Source organism: Dromaius novaehollandiae, chromosome W (genome assembly GCF_036370855.1).
Source record: "Dromaius novaehollandiae isolate bDroNov1 chromosome W, bDroNov1.hap1, whole genome shotgun sequence".
In the NCBI taxonomy this organism is placed as follows: domain Eukaryota; kingdom Metazoa; phylum Chordata; class Aves; order Casuariiformes; family Dromaiidae; genus Dromaius; species Dromaius novaehollandiae.
In genome coordinates, this window is record NC_088130.1 from 66,256,740 (window position 1) to 66,279,340 (window position 22,601).

The 22,601-nt window shown below is 46.4% G+C and overlaps 1 protein-coding gene across 5 annotated transcripts in view; it reads left to right on the forward strand.

Annotated features, from left to right (window-relative positions):
• The window catches only part of LOC112994466 (SET-binding protein), a 263,221-nt gene that overhangs the window by 95,506 nt on the left and 145,114 nt on the right, over nucleotides 1-22,601 (forward strand). For 4 of the 5 annotated variants that reach the window (XM_064500828.1, XM_064500825.1, XM_064500826.1 and 1 more), the window contains one exon: nucleotides 21,986-22,057. The exons of the other annotated variant lie outside the window; for it this stretch is intronic. In XM_064500828.1, coding sequence (XP_064356898.1) covers nucleotides 21,986-22,057 — 72 coding nt within the window. The remainder of the gene's footprint in view (nucleotides 1-21,985; nucleotides 22,058-22,601) is intronic. 5 annotated transcript variants of the gene reach the window in all.

The following is a 22,601-nucleotide window of genomic DNA, read 5'->3' on the forward strand; positions in this document are numbered from 1 at the left end:
TTCTTAACAGTCTCTGTCTGCAGCACTAGTACAGATCTTTTTTTAGGATTTCACATTTGTAAAAGCTTTCGATCACGCATTAGAAGTTTTGACAACAACACTTGTGAGAGTTGCCTCCCAGGTCTGTGCAGCAAAAGCGTTTGAGCATGTACCTTTTTGAAATACAGTGCAAAGATTAATGCTGATCACTTTTTAAGCCCTTTTCTAGCTTTTTGGAGCTTTCTTCATAAATTATAGTGATTTTATTGAACGTTATTATTAGTTTTTGAGGTCTTATGGGATAAAGCTATCACGAAGTCAGGCAAAATAAATCTTGCCTGTCTTTTAAAACGTTCTCACGGTGCAGTATATCATTGCATACCAGATACGTGCAGACAGAGTGATACAATCCCCAATTATTTAATCTTACAGTGAAAACAGATAATCAGTTAACCAGTTTCACACTATTATTGTCCTCTGAGTTGGCTAGTGTTTATGCATCGATGTTGGTCAAATTTGGTGTTTGCAGGGACAAACCCTGTGCTTTGTTTGTGATCTTTTGTACCAAACATCAGTCACATCAGAGCCTGGCATGGTGTTATATTCACCTACCGTGTTTTCCAAATAGCTTTTTCCACAGGAGAATTAAAAGGCAGTGCGTTTGCCGTTAAGCAAATGAAAAGAAAAGCACAGTCCCTGCCCCGAAGATTGTGCACTGTAATCAGCGGCAGCGTTAATGGGAACCTTCACTGCGCTCGGAGGACCAGTAAAACGTGTGTGATTGGGCCCTGAAGACCAGGCAACCAGTAAACTGCTTACTCTGTTTCAGTTTCATTAGCTATTAGGGCAGGATAATGGCACTTAGCTTACCCCACCGAGATACCAGAGATGGGTTAGTTGTTGCCAACGTAATTTTGTGGAGGGGGGAAAAAAAAAAAAAACAACCCAAACCCTCCAATTCAGGTGAGGATGGGACCCAGATCATGGCACGTGGCTTTGCCTATCGCTGCCAGCTTTGTGCCGGGGCCAGCTCTTGTCCAAGAGCGGGGACATTTGGTGTCCTCCAGCTTTGGGTCGCTGTAGCACGTGTTTCCCGGGCAGGGGGCAATGGGTGCAGTGCGATAGTGACCCAGCCTTTCCCGTTTGGAGTTTGAGCATGTTTAGGTCCCACGGGTTTGGAGAGCGCGATCGCCCGCCCTGCGGGCATTGGGCTGCTTTGCAGAAAGTGCCGCGCAGCTGCGAACACGCTCCGCAATCTGTGCCGTAGGACCCGTCCAAGGCTGACAAAACAGAGGCACGGAGGAGATTTGACAGTGCTGCGTAGGGGAGCTTGTGCAACACCTGTCCGCGCCGTGCCTGGCTCAAGCTGCTGCCATTTATCTTTATAAGCGCTTTTATTAAAAGTAGGTCCTAGAGCAAACAGACTTTGCAGTGTGGCTTTTTTTTTCATTAAATGGGCTGATTTGGTCTCTGCTGACTCGAAAAGCCAATCAACAACCCCTCTGAATCTTTGATCCATTTTTCTACTTAGCCGTTCTCTAAAGGCTCAATTTCCTCTCCTGTCATGCTTTAGAGAGGGGGAAAATACACAGTCTAGTCCCCAAGTTATAATACAATTATTTAGTGCAAGGGAATTTTTTTTTTCACTTGAATAAATTAGTTGTTAATTAAAGCTTTTTGATGTAGTGTGAAAGGAGTTATATTTGATACCAACAGCTGTATGCTGTTTGATTTATGGTCCTTTGGGGTGTTGTTGGTTACAGCGATCCATTTCTCCTCCTTCCTCCACGAAACACACACACACACGCGCACACACTTCAAAGACCATTAATGTTAGTACTGTGTTTTCAATTAGAAGGAGAATCTTTTTTTTTTTTTTTTGCTTTTCACTTTTGTATCCGTTGCTTTAAAGTCATGTTAAAAATAGAGGGGTGTTCCACCACCTCGACTGCTTCCCCTAGGTAAAGTCCCGTAACAGTGGCAGCAAAGACCTCCGCTGTGTTTTCCCGGTCCCCCGCTACGCTGCCAGGGTAAATGCTCTGCCTCGGATTGACGGGTTGATCCTGAACGTGGTTCCCTAGCTTAACACGCTGAATTTGCAAATAGTGGTCATTTTCAGAGGATTTCCTCCAGTTTCCAGTCTAACAGGTTGAACTTTGGCTGTGAGCACGGAGCCAAGCTTCCAGGTAACACACACTGAGTTTGGAAGCCGTGCCGTATGTTCGGATTAAAATATCTCGACGGTCTTCAAACTGGGCAGAATTAGGGACAGGCGTGTGGATGTGGAGTTAGGGGGCCTTGAGTTTGAGTTCAAGCTGGGAAATGCAGAGGATACAGTGGAAAAAGGTGGTGGCAGGGATGGATTATGTACAAGTGACTTCCTTTTTTTTTGCTCCTCTATGAAGATCAGACCAAATCTGATGTACATTTGGTGCTCTTATTGATTGCTTTGCCTACCTCTAGTTTCTCATAAGTTACTCAACACTCACCAGTTGAGTTATGACTCTTTCTCACTGGGCAAGTGATACCTTATGGCAGGGACTGTGCCCCATCATTATTTGGAGGTGGCATCCCCAAGAGCTATCCGGGGACTCCCCGATGTGGGCTACCCTCATGTCCCTCACCACCAAAGAGGAGAATGACCTAGGAAAAGGCTTTTGGCTGTTTAATGTGGCAATTGCACCAGTTGAGGAGGAGCTGCTCTGTACATGATAACATTTTCAGTCAGTTCCCAGGGCGATGTTCATTAACTGTAGTGGAAGTTGTTGAGCTCGCTCCCTGACGTTGAGCAGAAAGTGTACTTCTTTGTGCTGGGTTTCTGCTCCTGGGAGATGACACCAGGACCTTTCTAGATTTGCGGACTAGCAGGTTGGGTGCTTGCCTGTAGCTGTTATGGCAGCACTTCAGACTTGATCCAAGCTCAGCTTGGATCCAAGCAAGGCAACAGGATCAGCTTCCTATGCAGAGAAGAAAGTCTCCGAGAATCCCTGTCCCAGACAAGGCTGTCCTACTGCTGCCATTTAATTTGTTTTAATCCAATGGGGTGGGGGGGAAAATGGGTCTTAATTAATTGCCTCCTACTCCAGGCTCAAGAGGAAAACCCGCTTCGGAACAAATTAATGCAATCAAAATCTGCAGGTTGTGAGGCTGCTGGCAGAGTTCCCTGTTTGTGAGTAAATGAGTGCAGGTTTCCAGCTTTCAAGGATGGTTTGTGAGCTGGGAGCACGGGAGAGACGTTTGTGAGAGATGGGAGTTGTAGGTGCTGGATGATGATGGAGCCGGCGCTGTTGGAGAGGCACAGGCAGAGAGGAGCCGAGATGTGCCTGTAGCACATCTCCAGGGAGCGGCTCTTTCTCTGCACTCCCTGCACCTGAGTTTCATCCTTTCCCTGCTAGGAGGGAGGCTACTGTGGCAAAACCAAGCCTTTTAACAATATTCAGCCTGTTTCTCCAGGGACTTGAAAAAGCCTGGATAACTTGCCATACTTCTTTTCTTCTGTCCCTGTGTTTCCACCCTTCCAGCCCTGGGTTTACCGACAGGTAAATGCTTTGTGAGAAGAGGGCCATGAACACCGTATTTCTCATGTACTAGTTAGCTGGAGACACAGTCCACTCATAAGAGGTCTGCACTCAGTAGGTTGTTGATTTTTTCATGTCTGAATCCCTGATTTTTTTTATATATATCTTTAGCATTATTTTTCCCTTCTTGTTATCTCTGCAGTAGTGATGGAGCCAATGATGTCTGTCTACTTACCCAGTTTTTGGAGTCGAGCATTTAGCACATTGTTGATAATCCTTTTTTGGTTTCTTCAAAAAGCGCTAGGTATGGTTGCATTTTCATACACTAGCCAGCTGGGGGGCTTCTAGGCCACTGAGGTTGGCAGGTGAGTTGGGGGCATGGCCACACATTTTGTTGTGCTGGTAGATACCTTCCAGTTTTAGTATTACATTTCTTGTTCCAGGGACCAGTTCTTGGAAGGACTTATTTATCTAAGTATCAATTTAATGTTCTAGTTCTTAGGACTGCAGAAAATGTGGGTTTTGAGATACTGAAAGACTTTCTATTTGTTCTCTGTGTGTTGTTTTAGTGGGACCCACAGAAATACAGTATTTCAAACTGCATAAGTGGATTTGATAACAAAGGGAGAGATTGTTCATGAGCAGTGTGATTTATGTCCCTTTGGCAGCTGATTATTTTGCAGCTCTTGGATATTTTTTGCCTATTTGGATTTAGTTGAAGAGGGAAAAATAAGTGGTTATCACATGAGAAAATTAAAATTTTGCACAGATGGGAGAAAATATTTTTTTTCAGTTGTGTCCATGCCATCTTCTCACTGGAAACCAGAGTGGATATTTAGTAGATGTCTCAGTTCTGCATTACTAATTGAGAACTTTGAACCAAGAATATCTGGCCTCTGGTTAGTAAAAAGGAGTAAGTACTCAAGAATGGGAATTACATCTCTGCCAAGTATCCAGAAAGGCTATGCTGAGCTCGCCCTGGCATGATACGTTCCTGCAGTGTTTCATGCAAGTTCTCAAGAAGGTGTATATTCTTCTGAGCTAGCTGGAGAGGTGATACCATTATACTGTTGATACTATATAGCCATCCTAAAACATTGGTTCCTGAATTATTCAGGCATTTTGAGAGAGGGGAGAGAATAAAAGATAGGTATTAGGTGTGCAGGTTTTTGCAGGTTACATAGAGTCATCAAAGTGAAAAATTATTAAAGACTGAGGGAAGTGAAGGAGGAGCAAGAGGGGAGAGCATGAATGTCAGCACCACCGATAGGAAACCACGAGCACAAGACCTGTGGAACTGAGGACCTGATTGTTAAGAGCTACTGAAGAGGCTAGTGAAAAAGTGTCAGTGCAGTGGGTAAGCCAACAGGCCCATGAGAGGAGATTGAGAAGAAAGCCAGATGAGTAGCTCGGGGCAGTGTCTTGGGTGTTAGAGTTATCCTACAGGGACAGAGAGAATGAAACAACATGGTAAGAACTGGACCAAACTGGGTGAAACTATGTCTGTGCAGAGCCTCTGGATGAGTTTTCTTTAGAAGAAACATATAGGTTCTGGGTTATTTCTCCATCTCCTAAATAAAGTGCAGTAGTAGTTAGTATATTCTGTATGATGGGGCACTGGCAGTGACTCCTGTATTTGGGTTATTTAACATGTTTCACTATAAAAAAGTTTCACACAGTTTTAGAGACCACCTCGTTTTCTCTTCTGCAAAGACCAGTGTTAAGTTCCTAATGTTTTCCATTATCAAAGGTTCTCATGACCTTTTGATTTTTTGATTTTTTTAAAGAAGCTGTAATATCTCCATTGTTTGAAAAAGAGCCTTTGAATTTTGGCAGGGACAAAGCTCTGCGGCTAAAGACATGCCTTTCCCTTCTCCCATGAAATTCCCCTCAGCTCTGGCTGAGTTATGATCTGTTAAAGATCACCATTCCCCATTTCTCGCTTATGTTTCTCAGGAAAATGTTGGCAGCAGGTCAGAATAATAACTGAACATGAATATTCTGCAGAGCTGGGCCCACGCCGCTGCCAAAGCAAAAATAGCAGAGGCTGCACGGAGAAATCCCAGGGTGCTAGTGGGGCAGGTGGAGCAGCTTGGCCACCAAACGAAGAAGGCTGGCTCTGCCTCTCCTTGCCACCCATCCTCCTTCCCTGTCCCTGGCCTTTATACCCCTCTCCGGGCATCAATGTAGAGCACAGTGCATCTGCTCCCAGTTGAGAAACAGAGAAAAAACATTGCCACAGCATCCCGCCTCAAGTGAGGATCCAACCCCTTGCCTTCTCCTGCTAGCAGCGGTCATAGAGAGTGGTATTAGCCCAAGGAGTGGGTTTGGTCCCTGGTGAAGAAAAGGATGGTCATACTTTGGTACCCAATATCATTTTTTGTGTTCCCGGCAGAAGATAGGAAGAAATGAGTTTAGGCTGCAGGGTCAAACTCCTGGAAATTGGAAAATGCCAGATTACTGGTCACAGGTGCAGCTTTGGTGAGATGCTGCAGCACATGCGTGTTCATCACAGGGGTACGTGTCTTCCCTGCCACCTACAAGAGCCTGCTTCGTTCATACTGCCTGATAGACACAGAGCAAATCAGTTTGCACAAATAACTGTAAAGTTGGGCAATACCTTTTTTTTTTTTTTTTTTGGAGTGCTTCCAGTCTAATCCTCTCTCTTATTGCAGTTGCATTTGTGATGAGCACATAGAAAAGGTGTATGTGTATATGTATACGTACACATGCTATACATGTGGTGATGTACATCATCACGTGATGATCTAGAGGGTATGCATGTGGATATAAGCATTAGCACATGCAATGTAGAGAAGATGCAGAACCGCAGCCCTTTGGAGAGCCGCAGCTAACAAAAATGAACAGTCTCTGACAAACACACGAGGACACTCTCTGGTTGCATGCGTGTGCATGGAGCCAAGCACCTCGGTGACCCTCACCCAAACCCGTCCGCGTTGGGTGCCCCTTGGCTCCCGCGTCGCCGCTCTGCATTTCTCACGGCGGAGCAGCGAGGCCTCGCCTGGCCCGGCGCGGCAGACGCCGCTTCTGACAATGCCTAATCGCTTTGCGTGTTCGAGTGGCTGTCATTAAGCAATGTGCTGATTATTCTGGCAGCCCCACTCCTCTGGTCCCCACGGACACAGGCAGACACGAAGAGAATTGAATTTCGCCAAGGACGGGGCTAAAGGTCGTTACATCCAGCGGACAGCTGTGTCTAGTCAAATCGAAACCATTGCTCCGTGCGTTACCGGCAGAATAGCTGATAGCTCTGTTGTCAGTTCATTTACACTTGCATCCTGTTACAAATTGAAGCGAAATTGCGCTCCGCCAAAGGAGCGGAAAGTCACTTTTCTGCCAAGCGACGATGCCTGCCGTTGCCCGCTTCCGAAGGCGCCCGTTAGAGATCGTTGCTAGGGCTTTGTGTGATTTGCGGCGCTAAAGGTTTAGGATGCTGATTTTCTGCCGTGGGCAAAATTCCCGTTAGCACCTGCTCTCATCTCCTAATCCCATAGGTTGAGAAGGAAATGCGAAGATCTGGCAGGAGCCCCCTCTTCTCAGCTGTGCTCACAAAGGACTATAGAAAGTACAGAATTATTCCGTTTCCTGCTTTCCAAGTTTTCCTTTCATTTTTTTTAAATCAGGACTTTTAAAATCGGACAGGAAAGCTGTGCATCGCCTTGATAACTCTCCGGTATGGAGGAGGACGGTGAGGCTTAGCAGCAAGTGCAGCTCAGCAGCCGTGCTTCTGCGCCCGCCTTCATCTCCACTGGAGAGCACAGCGTCTCCTCCTGAACCCGCTCCCAAATTTCCCAATCAGCAGGCCAGAAAATGCCTTCCAGGCACAAACACGGCCTCTCCCCGGCTCCTGCACAGGTCCTAGCAACTGAGCTGCAATCCTGGGACTTGACCACATTCGGAATAAACTTGCCCCAAACCCATCAATGCTAATTAGCTTGTGTTGTGAATGGATTAAGTGAGACACCAGCTGCAGTGGGGCATTTTGATTTGGGTTGTGGCTCCGTAATTAGATGCACATAAGCTGGCTGGGGGACTGTCAGTCAGCAAGCAGCAGTCGCCTGTGCAGGTTTTTTTTTGTGTCCCGTCATCTATTTTGCTGTGAACCTTGGCGTGATGTACCAGTGATCAAATATAGTGTTCAGCATGAACCAAAATCCTCCCCTGAGCTACAGCTGGGCAACTTTGAGAGTCCAGAAGTTAACTCGTAGTGCAGCCGAACAACGCTATTTTGATTTCTAGTGCAAAATGCTCCTTTTTGGCTGGCTATTAATATTAACACTGTTCCTCCCTCTGATCTGTGCCAGCCTTCCCCCAACTTTCTTATCCACCACTGACATTTGGAATGGAATTTCAGGGAAATTACATAGAAAAATGATGTTTATGCTAGAAAAGTATACAAAATCAAAATTATTTTTAAGCATGTGTGAATCTAGTGCTCTGGGCATCTACGGTATTCTCCTCTATAGCTGGACTGGTTGTCCTGGGCTCCCTTTCTACCGATGGAGAGAAATAGGCAACTCCAGTGAGATCCACCTATTTCGGACGTCAACATTAGGATGAGAGGAGTCGCTCTATAGAGAGTCCCTGGTGATTTGTTTGGATGAAGCTGTCTGTTTTTTAGACTTCCATTTTTAACAGATGAGTCGGGAGATAAATCCCTCTTTTCCCCCCCAAATCTCAAGCTTGCATGAGAATAAAAAGAAAAAACAGACAGCAAGTTTCTTTAATGTGAGGAAATGCAGAGAGTAAAAAGGGAGCTAGACTGTTCCTGACACGGAGCCTTTATCAGCTCCATAAATAAAGGGCATATGCATATAATGGCTGACTGCATCTCAGATTGCAATACCAATGTTTTAAAAGCCTGCTGACGGAGCATCTGCTTATTTCATTACTCCTCCAATGTCTTTGCAGGTAAGTCATGCATTATACAGCACAATCTCTAGCAATGCATGACCGGAGGGGACAGTGTGTAAAAATCGTGGATGGTCCATCACTTACCTTTACCTTCCAGGAAAGAGAAAAATAAAGAATTCAGTTAATGGACAGAATATGTGAAATAACAACATATTTGTAGTGAATTAGTATTTGCATTTTTAAAGAAAGGAGAGCAACCCTCTCTGGTTACTATGTGAGCTGGCCCCGTGCACAGCAAAGCAAAGATCATTTTCAGTAAAGTCCCACTCAGAAAAAATACTGAGGATCTCAGAATTAATCAAGTGAAAAAGGAAATATCAGGCATCTCTGGAAAACAGGTATGGTGGTGAGTTACAAGAGACTATGGTGAGTTTTGACAGTGGAAGAGTATTTTGAGAACCCAGGGTACAAATGTTGTATATGGTCCAGCCTAGGCTTGAGCACATACTGGCCTGTCATGTGTTGTCACCAGGAGTGTGGCAGAGAAGGTTCACAGTGTTTAAATCCTAGTCCCACTGAAATTCAAGGTGAAGCTTCCCTTTAGGGCCAAAATTTGGCCCAGAATTTGTAAAATACACCTCATGGCAGAAGAGCTGAATGTCTCCTCTCTCCACGTGGGGCTTTCAGTTGGCAGGTCCCCTTGAGCCTCGCGCTGTGTCTCACTGCCGTGCATTACAAATGCTTGCTTGGGTTGGGTTAACTCAAAATGTGGGATCGCAAAGTCTTGGGTGTTTTAAAGCAGTATTTGCAGCCCATGTGAGCAGATTTGCTCAGGCCCAAGCCCTTGCTCCCCAGCGTGCCGTTGACTTGGATCCGCATCAGTGATTCACCATCCTCAGGCACCAGATGCGTATGTCTGGTGATGTCCCCTGGCTTGGCTTGCAGTTCTCCTCCCTTCCTTGGCCATGTGTTTTTGGGCCAATAGGAGCATGAGCTTGGTGTGCTGCTTTGGGTATACGCTGGAATTGCTTATAAAAGGAGACGCAATCCAAAAGCTATTTTGTCAGTGAAGAAATGGTCCTGAAGAAAGGATACATAATACCATGTAAAAAGCCAGGTTGATTCAGTGCTGGGCAATAAGACATCAGATCTGCATATATATTCAGCAGATATATTAGGATTGAACACAATAAAAAGACCCATGGAAATAACTTTAGATTTTGGAGTGCAAAACTAGGTAGGGACCAAAAGACTTAGAGCTTTATAGGCTTTCTCAATTACCACCTATACCTGAAGAAATATTGTAAGATATTTTCCACAAGTATTCATTAGCTGTTGAGTTTTTATTAGCTTGGTTAGACTTTGTACACTTTCTCCCACCAAGCCGTCATATTTGCTCTTGACAAATATTCCAGCAAACATGTTTGCTAGTAGGGGTGTTTGTGGAGGCTGTGAATACTGGGGAATATTCCTGAATAGTGCCTTTAATATTTCCTCTGGAAACCTGCTTCTAAGAATTGTAATGCACCTCTGTTCAGGAGACAAACATCTCCAGGTCGTATAGACATTTAACAGCTCATGAATTGGGAAGAGAGATGGAGAGGAGTTTTTAGAAAGGAATTTCAAATATGTATTTTGGGGCAAACAGCAATCTGGTAATAGTTCGCAAATCAACGTGCTGGATATCTCGAATGACTCTTCTGTAGTGCCCCATTCCTGAGATTTAGGCTTGCTAACAAATTTTGAAAGCAAAACCAAATATTTTATTTGCTCTTCTCAATTTCTCTCTGCGGAAGAAAAGAGGTTGTTTTTTTAAAAAGAAAAAAAAATCCAGTCTGCTTAGAATAGCTTCCACAACATTGTTTCTTATTGACTGATCTCTAAATAAGAGACTCTTGCTCTTGACTCCTACTTAGATGAATGATTTCTAAGGCTTTTCTTTTTGTGACAGCGATGAATTGGTCGATGTTTGTATTAAGCTTTCCTAAGTGCACTATTAAATGGGCAAAACTTCAACAATAAACAGGCTGACTAGCTCAGTGATAAATTGAAAAGAGGGGGAGGTGTGTATTTTTAGACAGAAGAATCATCATGGAAATTGTCCGATTGCCATGCATTTGGAGAAGGGCTATGTGGAAAAATGCTTCAAATAGGTACCAGACATTAGCTGCTCTTAAATCAATGAGACTCTGCTTTGGGGAAAAAAAAAAAAAAAGCAACAAAGCTTGTCTGGTCAATGCATGTCTTATCCTAAGGGATGTCTAGGATCTTAGCATTCCTGCTAGGGTTGGAAGCAAAACCTTCACATTTTCTTTAAAATTCCTTCAAGTTCCCTCTGTCATCATGACTGGCAGGCAGGCTTGAATGTTTTACCTTTCCTCTGCATGACCAAAAGATAAGGGTATTAAAAAATGCAAATAAAACAAAAGGGACCATCCCAGACTTCTCTGTTGTTTTGCCCAGAATCAGTGATGAAATTAAAAACAGATTGGAGACAAATGAACCCCCGATTTTCAATCGTGTCCACCATATCCAGAGGACCAGCACAGTGTCTTCAACTCACCTAGGGACTGGGTTCATGAATGATTATTTCCTTTGAGGATGGGTGGCATGAATTTATGAGGTTTCTGTTATACAGTAAGTGGGACCTAAGCATGGGGAGAAAGTCAACCCTCGGCGTTTTCAGCCTGCCAGAAATCAGGGCACGTGGGCAACCCCAAGAACTGATCCCAAGCTTCGGCGTAGGCCACCACCTGATCCAGGGCAAGCATTGTGGTTTTGGGCGGCCACCTTCACGTTCGCCGACCCTCGGCAAGCCCGTGCCAGGCTGCGCAAATGCGATAGTAGTATCTGTCTCGCAGGGGGCATTAAGAAGCTTAATTCGTTAATGTTTACAAAGTGTTTCAAGATCCTCAGATGGAAGGCTCTATAAACAGACAAAGTATTACTAATTGCCAGCTTACCCCACTGTAGAAGAGTACCGCGAAAATAAGGCTGGCTGGGGGGAAGGTGAGGTGCGATGCGGGATGTACTGCATCAGTCTGGCAGCTTTAAGTGAAGCAGTGCAGCAGTTTGATTTTCCATTGCCATCATCTTAAAAATCTCCAGTCGTCTCTCTTCGTGCAATATTTGACCTCCAGTTTCCTTTGGGGAAAATTAAGGTAGATCTGAGTCTGACAATCTGGTCTTATACACTACAGAAAGAAGCATAGGCTTAATTCAGGTAATCCCTCCTGAATTTTTACCAGGAGGTTACATTGAGTTAAATGCAATGAATCCTGATTAGCAGAATATGACAATGATGCTATTTCGGATTTACACTGAAATATGTCCAAAAAAGAATACTGCTAGTCACCTTTACAGCTGAGGGACACATCACATTACTAATGCTCAGAGCATTTCAAAGCATATTTTTTTTGGTTTGTTTGCTTGGTTGGTTTGGTTTGGTGTTTTTGGTCCTCTTCATTCAACTGGCAAAGAAAAACAGGCTGATTTATTCAGTCCTTTCCACTTTATGAATTTCCTGCAATACCGCAGTGATGTCGTGCTTGGGTTTCTAGTTAACTTTATGTTGGCGTTGTGGAAGGTATCAGGAATCAAAATAAGTTGTGTAACTGGTGTTATTTATATTTATAAGTTATGTTATTTATATGCATTTTTCTGTAAAGCCCGATACTTTAGGGCCAAGCTCTGTGATAGGTTTCTTCGGAAATTAAGCATAAAAAATCCAAGAAATAAACAAAAACTTACTTAGTGCTCTTTGCTTTTTAAAACACACCACTCTTCTTCTTTTTTTTTTTTTTTTTAACCACAATGTTAAAAAGTAGCACGTAGCCATTTCCCACTCGGCCTCCAAAGGGTGAAGTCCTCATCTGGTATAAATTGGCATAGCTCTATTCAAATCAGGGCAACTATATTAATTTACTCCATCTGAGGCTCCAGCCCTGAAACTCTACTGGGTAGAGAAAATTTTGCACAGGATGGATTTTGGGGTTGGGTGGAAGGTTTTGCTGTGTAACTTAGTTATGTGTCTAGGCTTAGTGCTGTGGGAAACTGTCTATTTGACATCTGCAGCATATACAGCAAATGCTTTGGCAGTTAGAATTAATGCCTTTTGAATTCGAAGGCTGTTTACTTTCAGCTTGAATGTGGATTTGCTTTCAACCTCAATGGGAAATCTAACATAAGAAGTAATAGGACCAGCCATCTGTCCAGAAGGGTATGAGAATTCCTATTTGCGAAAACCAATAACGGAGATCAGGGACAAGTTCACCCCGTGTGTAATCTCTGGCAAATGACTGGTATGCTCCTTAGATTTCAGACCCGGGACCCAATCCCTCTGGTGCTGTGTGAGCAAGGGTAGATTTAGAAGAGCAGACCTGTAAAATGAACCTGGTTGACAACCCTTTCCAGTGGTTGCTTCTGCAAACAAGCGTTATTACAGCGCTTGCCTCCTCTGCTCTGATTTACAGCCCGTTTTGGCATAGGGGCTGTGCACCTGTGAACAGTCGTGCGAAATCATAGCTGGAGCCTGGAGTCTCGTGGGAACGGTAAACGGCACGAATGAATGGGAACCCCAGTCCCCCTCAGTGTTTCCTGCATGGAAATATCAATCCATGTGTTAGTCATAGGCAGAAAATGGTGTAATAAGCAGAGAGGTTGGGCCACTTTTTCGAAAAAGCTCAGGGCCAGATTTCTCAACTCTTCAGCACTCTTGCGGTCCAGATTTTTTTTTCTTTCTTTCTTTCAAGCCAAAAGTTCAAGCCATCCCTTCCTCCCACCCAAGTTAAGGAGCTAAGCAAGAGCCAAGTTTTCCAAACACGATCAGCGTCCTGCAGCTCTTAGCGGGAGATAATGAACCGATTTTGCAAAGAGCACAGCATGTGGTGGATAATGGAGCTGCTCCCGATCTACACATGTTCACACGAATGGAGAACTGGCCTTCCTGCATGTAGCTAAACCTCTTGATCACCCATAACAAGTGCCATCAGCTTCAGTGAGAAAATACTTAGGTGGTATGCGTAAGTGTGCACCTACTACGCCATGCAGTTTGAAAGATCAAAGCCTTGCTTTGAAAATCTCTTTAGTAAAAACTGTAGGCCAAATATTGCCCACTGACTTCATCACTTATTTCCACCAACTTGGGTAGAGTTATCCTGATCTGTACCAGGTAAAGACCTGAGAATTAGGAGGAACATCATCTGGTCTTCAATAACAAAATGTTCATTCTTGAGTACACATCCAGGCAATGTGTGTGCTGTTATTCTTCCTGGGGTGAATAGTCCAGGGACATAGGATATCTGACAACATCCTTAAAAACACATCGGACTGATTCTGATCCGACTTATACAGTCATAAGCCAGAAGCAATGCCACTTGAGATATCCTGCCACAAATCCAGCAAGACATCAAAAGCAGCCCTGGAACAACCCTGTTTGTCCAGAGGACTTAAGCAAAATATACTGCTTTCATCCCAACAGAACCATCTCTGGGCTATTTTACCTCAATTACACTCAGATTTAAGAGAACTGAAGAGCACCATACTACGCACAGACTGTTTCTTCCCTTCCTTCTGTGTCAAATTACGGCCACTGCAGATGTGATGAGCTTCAAGATAGGGGTGGGGGGGCAAGTATCTCTTCAAAGACTTTATTTTGTTTATTGATTCAATAGTATTTACTGACTAATAGCCACCCAAGGCTAACAAGCTCATTTTAACTGGAAATGCTGTGATCTTGCACGTTATCTACAGCAAGAATAGCCAGCTTACAGATAAGTAGTCTACTTAAGACGAGAGAAATCGAGGCTTGTAGTCCTCTCTTAGGGAAGCCAGCTTATTTTACTGACAGTTTTCAGGGATTTTTCTTTTCTTTTAAAGTTTTCCATAGAATCACAAGATCTTTTTTCCTTATTTCCCCCGTATGTGTGCAGTCATGAGAACCAGGATTGCTTGAAATTAAATAAGCACAGTCCAACCTTTTAGTCAAAGGCTTTGCGGTTTTAGGTTTTGCTTGGAACCAGAAGCAGAAGAGCCAAAACACTGCATAAAATAAGAAGAAGAAGAAAAAAACTGTTTTCATGGTATTTTTGGCATGATCGACTGCTCCGAGAGATACTGGAAATCATGGGAGGAGGGGCTGTTCTTAAGTCATTTCCAGCCCTGCTCTGAAGACTGAGGGCTTTAGATAAGCATCTGCATGTGCAGATCCTTGTCCAAAACAAACCACTGAACCTTTTGTAGTTCACCCGTCACTAATAGTGATTCCCCCCTGCACATGTCTCCCTGCGTGCTTGTGCATGCACACAGCTTCTTTGAGGCATCCTAAAAGCGGACGCTTTTACTCGCCCATAACATTTTAATTGCCTCTCGAGCAAGATCTGCTCGTTGGCGGGAGTAGGCAAAAGAAGAAAGTGATAAAGTGCCCTGTGCCTCTGCTGTCCAAAGGCCTTCCAGTCTTCAACCTAACAACACATGTTGAGATCGCTTTATTCCCCCGCTCCTTTGTCATATCGCTGCATTTTGCGGAATTTTTTACTCTCTTCCCGGGACCTGAAAAAAAAAAAAAAAAAGCAACAAGCCCTTCACAGCGTTGGTGATGGAGACGGAGACATCAGCCCAGTGTCAGCGAGAGTTTAGCCCCGCAGCTGGGACCTGAACTGTCAACAGTGGAGCTCAGCGCTGGGTCACTGCACTAAAGCGAGCCAGACTGATACAAAGTGCTCGCTCGCTCCAGCAACGAAAGCATCAGAAGCCGGTTGATAAAAATCTCCAGCACCGTCTCTTGTGCTATTAGTTTACAGTGGTGAAGGCCCCAAATTTTTCCTGGAAAAGATCACAGCGGAGTGTATGTTTACTGTCATAACCCCAAAAGCGACACAATATTTGGATGCTGGCTGTACTCAGTGGAAATAGCATAGGTCAGTGGAGACTTTGGAGTTGTTATAGCTAGAGATTGAGCATGTGGACGTAACGTGCTGCATCTTGTGTGAAATTTCCAGCTCTAAAGACCTGAACGATCATGTCTGCCAAGAGTTAATGTGCTTAGAAAGCGGATGCTAAAATATTCTTTCCCACTCCAGTTTGCAACTGAGAACTTGTTAGTCTGTAATATCTTTTATTTATAGTGCCTTTCAACTCAAAGGATCTGAAAGTGCCTTCTATCTGGGAGTCACTTCAGTGAACTACAGATACGTCTGGGCAGGGACACTTCTCTCCAGGGGCCTCCGGCTGAGTTTTCCAGGTCTGCTTCGCCATGGACATACCCGGAGGGATTCGGTCCACCTTGCCAGATACCTGCATCAGATCCTAAAGGTTGGAGAGAAGGGCAGATGAGTAGCAAAGAGAGGAAACCATTGCATAAACAAGGTAGGAGAGAAGATTCAGATTCCTGACGGTTACCAGGGAAGGAAGTGGCTTCTTCTGGGGAGCAGACATTGGGATTAACTGTTGCCAGCACTGGATGATATTCTTGAGGAAAAGGTCTTGGAGAGCAAAGCCACAACTCAGAAGAGGGGATTTGGTTGCCAGCATGGATATTGCTCCTTCCCCCTGGGGTCCCTGAGCTCGTCCAGCCCTGCAAGCCCCAACCTTTCCGTGGTGGCTCAGAGAAGACTCACGACATGGGTCACTGTGGCAGCCCCATTCCCCCAGACCCAAGCAGTTGGCAAGTCCCTGTGGTGGAGCTGCTCCTAAAGGCCTGCAATTCGATTTAAGTACTCCGCAAATGCACGCGTCCCTTAATGAGGAGGTTCGCGGTGGGGAGTCGCGTATTTTCAGCCCCCTTCAGCACCTGCCCATCATCTGCTGCCCGCACAGCAGCTGGTGGTGGCTGCAGGATCAGCTCCTCCGCGTGGCTACTGGCAGGTAGAGGGTGTCATCCAGCCCTCCGGTTTCCGACTGCATTACGTGAGCAGGCCAGGAGAGCAAAAGTCGGACCGACTGACGGGTTTACGATTGCAGCCTGCGATTTCTGCTTCATCCACCGCCAGGCGAGACTTTGCCAAGATACATATTAGGCAGCTGCTCCGGACACTGCTGTTTTGTCTGTACCACCCCGAGCATGCTGTCTGTCTGCATCTCGGGCCATCCCCATGACCCCACTTTCTAGCCCGTTGCTCTGCTATTCCCCGAGGTGGCCGGCACCTCTTATAAAGCATGTTCAGCACGAGCTGGACGGGCGATTTTTCCGGGCCTCCCCGGGGGAAACGTTGCCAGAGGGAGCAGCGGCGGTGGGCCTGATGCACGGCAAATTCCCATCTGCTTCCAAGAAGTCCTCCTTCATGTCCCTCCAGGCCACCCTCAGCATCAGTAGCATCATTATTAGACAGATAGATAGATATATGTATATATATATTTTTCCAAATCTCTCTTTCCAAATCTGCCGGGCACCAGGCAGGGTACATTTTGCTCTACTTTATCTTCTCCGTGCACATGTCCATGTTTCAAACCGTGGTTTAATTGGAGTCGCGGCACTGGCTGAAAGTTGGCTCTCTGGGGTCCTTTCACGGGGGGAATACGCATTTCACCTCAACCTCTTCTCTTGCCCAACCGAACCTTTCTCTTAGCCTGGCTCGCGTGCGGGTCGTGTTGTTTTCAGTGCATCCCTCACTTTCTTCCTCTTTTGGAGAAAAGCGTACATATGTCATGTGTGGGGTTTTTTTTCTCTCCTCTTGGTCCATCGAGTGTCACATCATGTTTCACTCCCCGTGCTGCCACTTGGATTTGTGGGTGGGAGTGGGAGGGAGCCCCTCCTGTGGGCAAGGTAAGAGGGAAGAAGGAGGAAAAAAAAGAAAAAAACCATCAGCGAGGAGATAAATATTTGGGGGGAGGGTTCGGAGAGGGGAGAAAAACAAATCAAAGCTGGTGCCAGGCTGGAACTGGCAGCTGGTTGCCGGCATAACAGACTGAATAGAAGTTGGTGGAAGTGCTCTGTGTTTGGGTTCCCTAAAAAGAAAAAAAATACATCCTCCCTCCCCCTTTATTCCACGTCATTTTTTCGCCTGGACCCGCAAGCAAGGAATGCAGTTTTGCCAAATGCAAGCTTGCAGGAAGTTTGTATATAAAGAAATATCAAGGGGTGCAAATGGAGTGTGTCCCGTCCCGGTGCACACGTGTGTGCGCCCATGAGCACCCCGGCGCATCGGTGTCCCCACGGCTCCCGTGCCGAGCCGGCCCTGCCGGCAGGATCGCGGGCTTGCACGGGCGTCACGGCAGCTCCCTGCTAGGCGGAGATGCCAGCGCATTGGCAAACATGGCACGATTATTATTATTATATATATATTTTTTTTTCCGACGCGAGGGAAGGAGGTGGGAGGGTCGGGGGTGGAGGAGGAAGGGGGGGGTGGAAGGTTGCAACGCTTGGCTGCAAAAAATTAGAGGAGTACAAAGGAGAGAGCGATGAAAAGGGGTGGCGGGAGGGGGAAGGAGGCTATGAACTGGCTGCCGCGGAGGTGGGAAGAGATTTATGTTTGCTGTGTGGGTTTGCTTGGGAGGGTGTGGGGTGGAGGAGGCAAGGCAGGGGGGTGCCGAGAGAAGGCATCGAAGCAGAGAGGGTTATTTTATTTTATTATTTTATTTATTTATTTTTTTCTCCTCCTCCCTCCGCTTGGTGCTCGGAGGAGAAGAAAAGACAAAAAGCTGAACCGGTGCCAAGAAGGAGCTGCAGCGACTCGAAAATGGCATTCTGTGCCGCACTAATATTTTGAATCAGGACGGCTCTCGAGAGCGGCGAAACGTGCCGGGAATGAGAATGGCCGCGGACACGGGGCCGCCGGCGCTGCCGGGGCCCGCCGGCCGCGTTAGAAGACCGGCTCTCCACTTGCCCTTCACCTTTTAAACGTGGTGCTTGCCCCAGCGCCCGGCCTCTCCCGAGCCGGGCGGCGGTATTTAGGGATTCTGGGAAAGAGACGGGATTTTTCCGGTTAACTTCGCGCCGGTCGAAATCCGCCCGGGCAAATTCAGCATCGCCGCCGCCTCGCCTGGTTTTGCCCCCCCCGTGCACCCAGCCCTTGCCTTGCACCCCTTGCATTTGACATCGCCAGCGCTTGTTGCAAACCTTAACGGTCTTACGGTGCCTGCGCGTGTCACGAAGATGGCAAGTGGAGGATTAAAAGTCTCAGTCTCCGTATCGGGGAGCGATTTTCTGTTTTTTTCCCTTCCTACGGAGGGAGAGGAGATGCGATTCCCGGGGAGTTTTCTGATTGCCTTCCTGGTGCCGCTCCTTCCCCTCCTCCCCGCTGTCCTCCTCCTCCTCCCGCCGTACCCAGAAGGCTGCTCTCGTTGCTCGGTAGCATGATGCAAGGTTACTTGTAGGACACGCGGCGCTCGGCAAGGTGCAGCGCAGCCTGCGTCGGTGGTCCCCTTCCCTCCTCGTGTGCCGGGGAGGGGGCACGGGGCGACCTGGAGGCTGCGCCCTGCAGCCACCCTGCTCGCAGCCGAGCGTCTGGTTAATGCAGGGTAGGTGTTTCCGTTGCCAAAAGCCCCCTTCCTGCAAAGAGGAAAAGAAGAAAAAAAAGAATCATATAAGGCTGAAACTTTGACAGCAGTGCCCAAGGTTGGTTAATCCCCAGGGGCTGGGCTGGAGTTTTGCTGTGATTTTTGTCTGAAAGAAAAGGTTTTGCCCTGCGGTGGTCCTCTTCCCTCCATTTCACAGGCTAGGAAAAGATATATGAATGCTTTTTTTTTTATATTTGTGGGGTTTTTTTGGGGGGGGGGTTAGCCATTTTAATATTGTCACCGGCACAAGCAGATGGTAACACAATACTCGAGGATGAATGCAAAGCTCCCCCCAGCCCTTACACACACTCCCTCCTGGACCACGCTGTGAAGTTTAAGTTGGCCTTACAGAAAGTGGAGACTGAGGATGAGAGAAAAAACCCTCGCCTTTGGGTTTGAACACAGGTCCAGGTCCTGTTTCATCAGCACTCGCTCGTGCAGCCGGCAGGTCAGTTCAAGGAGACCCTTTCTAAGCGTGGCAGAGGCCTCATTAGCTCACTGGGACTCAAAAGCTTGTGGGCTGTTAGCTTGGCCCAGTTTGTGTTCCCAGGTGTGCAATGACCCCTGTAACCCATCTCTCACCTGAAAATCATGCCCTAGTATATATTCAAAACGCTTTGAGTCTCACGTTTGGGTTCAGGCATTTAAGGCTGGTTTTGGAGCACCTAGCTCCACCCGTGCAATGCTTTTTGGAAATGCTGTGATAAATATGAGGCACTTAGTGTGGTTTAAGGCGTTATCCAGCCTCCTCTCCCCATGCTTTTCTCTCTAGCAAGACAGTGCCTCGCTGATCCAAAATCCTTCCTGTGCGGAGGATCGGAAGCTCATCCCCAAATTAACACTGCTGGGATGTGCATTCATTTGTGAGGTGGCACTAGCATGCTTTGTGTGGAGCAGGATGTCTGCGGCGACCGATCTCCCACTCTTTCTCCCCTCAGCTGTGCCTTGAATGATGTAGTGGCTGCAGCTTGGAGAGGAGACGCTGTCGCCTCTTCCTGCTCTTTTTTGTGTGTTGGAAGTGAGAGATATGAAGTACTTGGCCCGAGAAACCTTGGTGGGGAGGATGAAAACACCATGGCAAACATCAACGAGAGGGTTGGTTGCATAAATTGGAGTAATCATCGTACCACTGTATCTTTCACTAGATCCCACCCGTTCCTAGCAAATAAAGAGCTGTGTGTGTTTGTGTGCACACATGTGCTTGGCATTTGCTTTACAGTTACCTCTTTGGATGTACTGAGGTGAATTGCGTCTTTAAGCTACCGTCCTCACCGAGGGCACACCATGCAGACCATGTCTGGATTTCCCAGAAGACTTTGCTGATGGTTCTGGCTGGTGTTGCACCTCTTTCTCTGGGCTCAGCCTCCTCTTTTTAACCTGAGATCCCTGACCACCGAATGCCAACCTACAAAAGCGAATGCCAGGAGTGGGGATTAAAGCCCACATCAAAGGGAGCAGAGAAGACCCTGCCAGCTCTCCTAACCCCTCATGCACCTGCACAGAGCATGGCTCACTCTTTCAGATGTGGAGCCAACTGGTATTTACTGCTGATTTAAGGCTCTTAATACTTCACTGACCAAATAATAATCCCCCACGGAATTATAGTGAGGATCCCAAAAATGCAGACACACATTAATGTAAACGGAGGGCATTCAGGTGAGCAAAGGAGCATTGTGTTGCTTGTTGTTCAAGAAGGTAGACTGAGGACAGCAAATGAAGTCACCTTCCTACAGCTTAGTATTTCAGAACCCAGCTCTCTTTCATTTGCTCAATGTCTTGGAAAGGACACTCTGGAATAAGGGAGCTTGTGTACGTCAGTTTGGCTCCAACCATGGGAAAATCCATCTTGGGACAAATATCCTTCTCTTGTACTTTCTGAGTGGTCCAAGTAAGCCATCTGGACAGCACGGCCATACTTCCCAACGAGTGTCGTAACACACTGATAGTGCAGCTGAATGTCTTTGTCTGTATTTCTCCCTGTACCAAATAGGTGACTGGATATATTTCCCTGAAATGTGGTGTCTCGTGAATCTCAAGTTGCTTTCTTCAGACCCTTCTTCCTTATAGCACTTCATAATGAGAAATGTTTGCCTGCTTGGGGTTGCTGTGATGTAACTGATGTCTGGAAGGGTTAACCTGGAAAAGTCTTGGAAAGCCATCTTCCACCGCTTCTCCCCACACCTTCCCCACTCCCTTTCTTTTATTTTTTGGACCGGTAGCCTCAAATTTCTGCAATCTAAATGTGCAAATGCTTTGCAGTCACGGTCCAGTAGCTGGGTTAATCTCAGACCCCTGGAGTGGCAGATGGCTGATTTGATGCTGATTCCAGTTACAGAGAATCGTGCCACCTATTATCTTTGCACAGGCTGCTGCTTAAAAGGGCGCCTTGGGCGAAATCAGTAAAAAGCAAGGCAAAGCAAACACTCTCTGATCTGCATTACCACAGGTGAAAATGTAAAATGTTTCACCTCTGTGCAAAGGGCTCGAAAGGTGGACAAAGAGGGGAAGGGAGGTGGGAGGGGAAGAAGGGGGAGAGAAAGATCTCGTTTTCATCCCAGAAGTGCTGAAGGAAAGGGCAGAGTGGGTTTGCCACCGTCACGATGTTGAATCACTACCACTTACCCTGTTTTAAATGGTTTTCGCAATGTGGTAATCCTTGGCTTCAGCTCCCCTGCTTTAACTCTTAAACAAAACAGACCAGTTGGCATCATGTGGCACCTTCCTGCTCTTCCCAAGCTTTTCCAGAGCGGGTTGTCACAGGAATGCGTGACTCCCCCGCTCCCCGCTGCCATGGCCCACAGCGTGCCCTGCGGCTGTGGAGGAGAGCCGTGCTGGCCCCCACTTTGCCACCGTGCCTTCCCGTGCTGCTCGGGAGGAGAAACCTCATGGACCAAGGAGAGGCTGGGGGGACCTTCCGAAAGCGAGGCGGCCGGGTGTGAACCCCAGCACTGTGTCCATGGCAGATGGTGGTGGGCACGCTGGAGCTGGGCAGGCAGAAAAAGATGGAATGAAGTGGCGAAAGGCAGAAAAGAATTTTGGGATGCTTGTGACCGTTTTCTGCATGGTCGTTCCCCCAATCAAGATTCTCTCTTTTCTCTTTGCTCTGGGAAACGCCACAGAATCAGATGAAGAACTTGGGAAGAGAGTGTGGGTTCCCTGTGCAGAATCCAGTGACGAAATCCGTGAGCAAGGTAAGACCAGGAGATTATGGCTGTGAATGTTTTCCTTTCTTCCTTTCCCCCTTCCAAATCTGTTACTGCAGCATTTGACACAAATTTTAGGATGTGTGATTGATATTCGAAGTGCTAAGTGAAAGGGGCTAAAAAGATCAAACTAAATAGGGCTTCTTTTTAATGCATGCCACTACGGTGGTTTTGGTTTTAGAATAGTTTGTATTGTGTCCAAATGATCTATGTGTGAATAATTGTTACCAACCTCCTGACACCAGGACCTAATTAGGAAGTAAGAGCCTTAAACAGGCCATTTGCATAGTGAGCTTCCATATGTCTCCTTGTGCAATTCATTTGCTTTACTCCATTGAGATATAACGAGAACGATACTCCTAGAACTGCCTTTGACTCTTAAGGCTCTCCTCTTCATCTTCACTATACGTACAGCCCCCTGTTAAGAAGATAATACCTGTTTCCCTTTGTTCAGAGAGAAAAAGCTACTGGGCTGCTAACCTTATTCCAGATGGCACAACTTTCTCTATTTCCAAGTTTCCAATGGAAATGG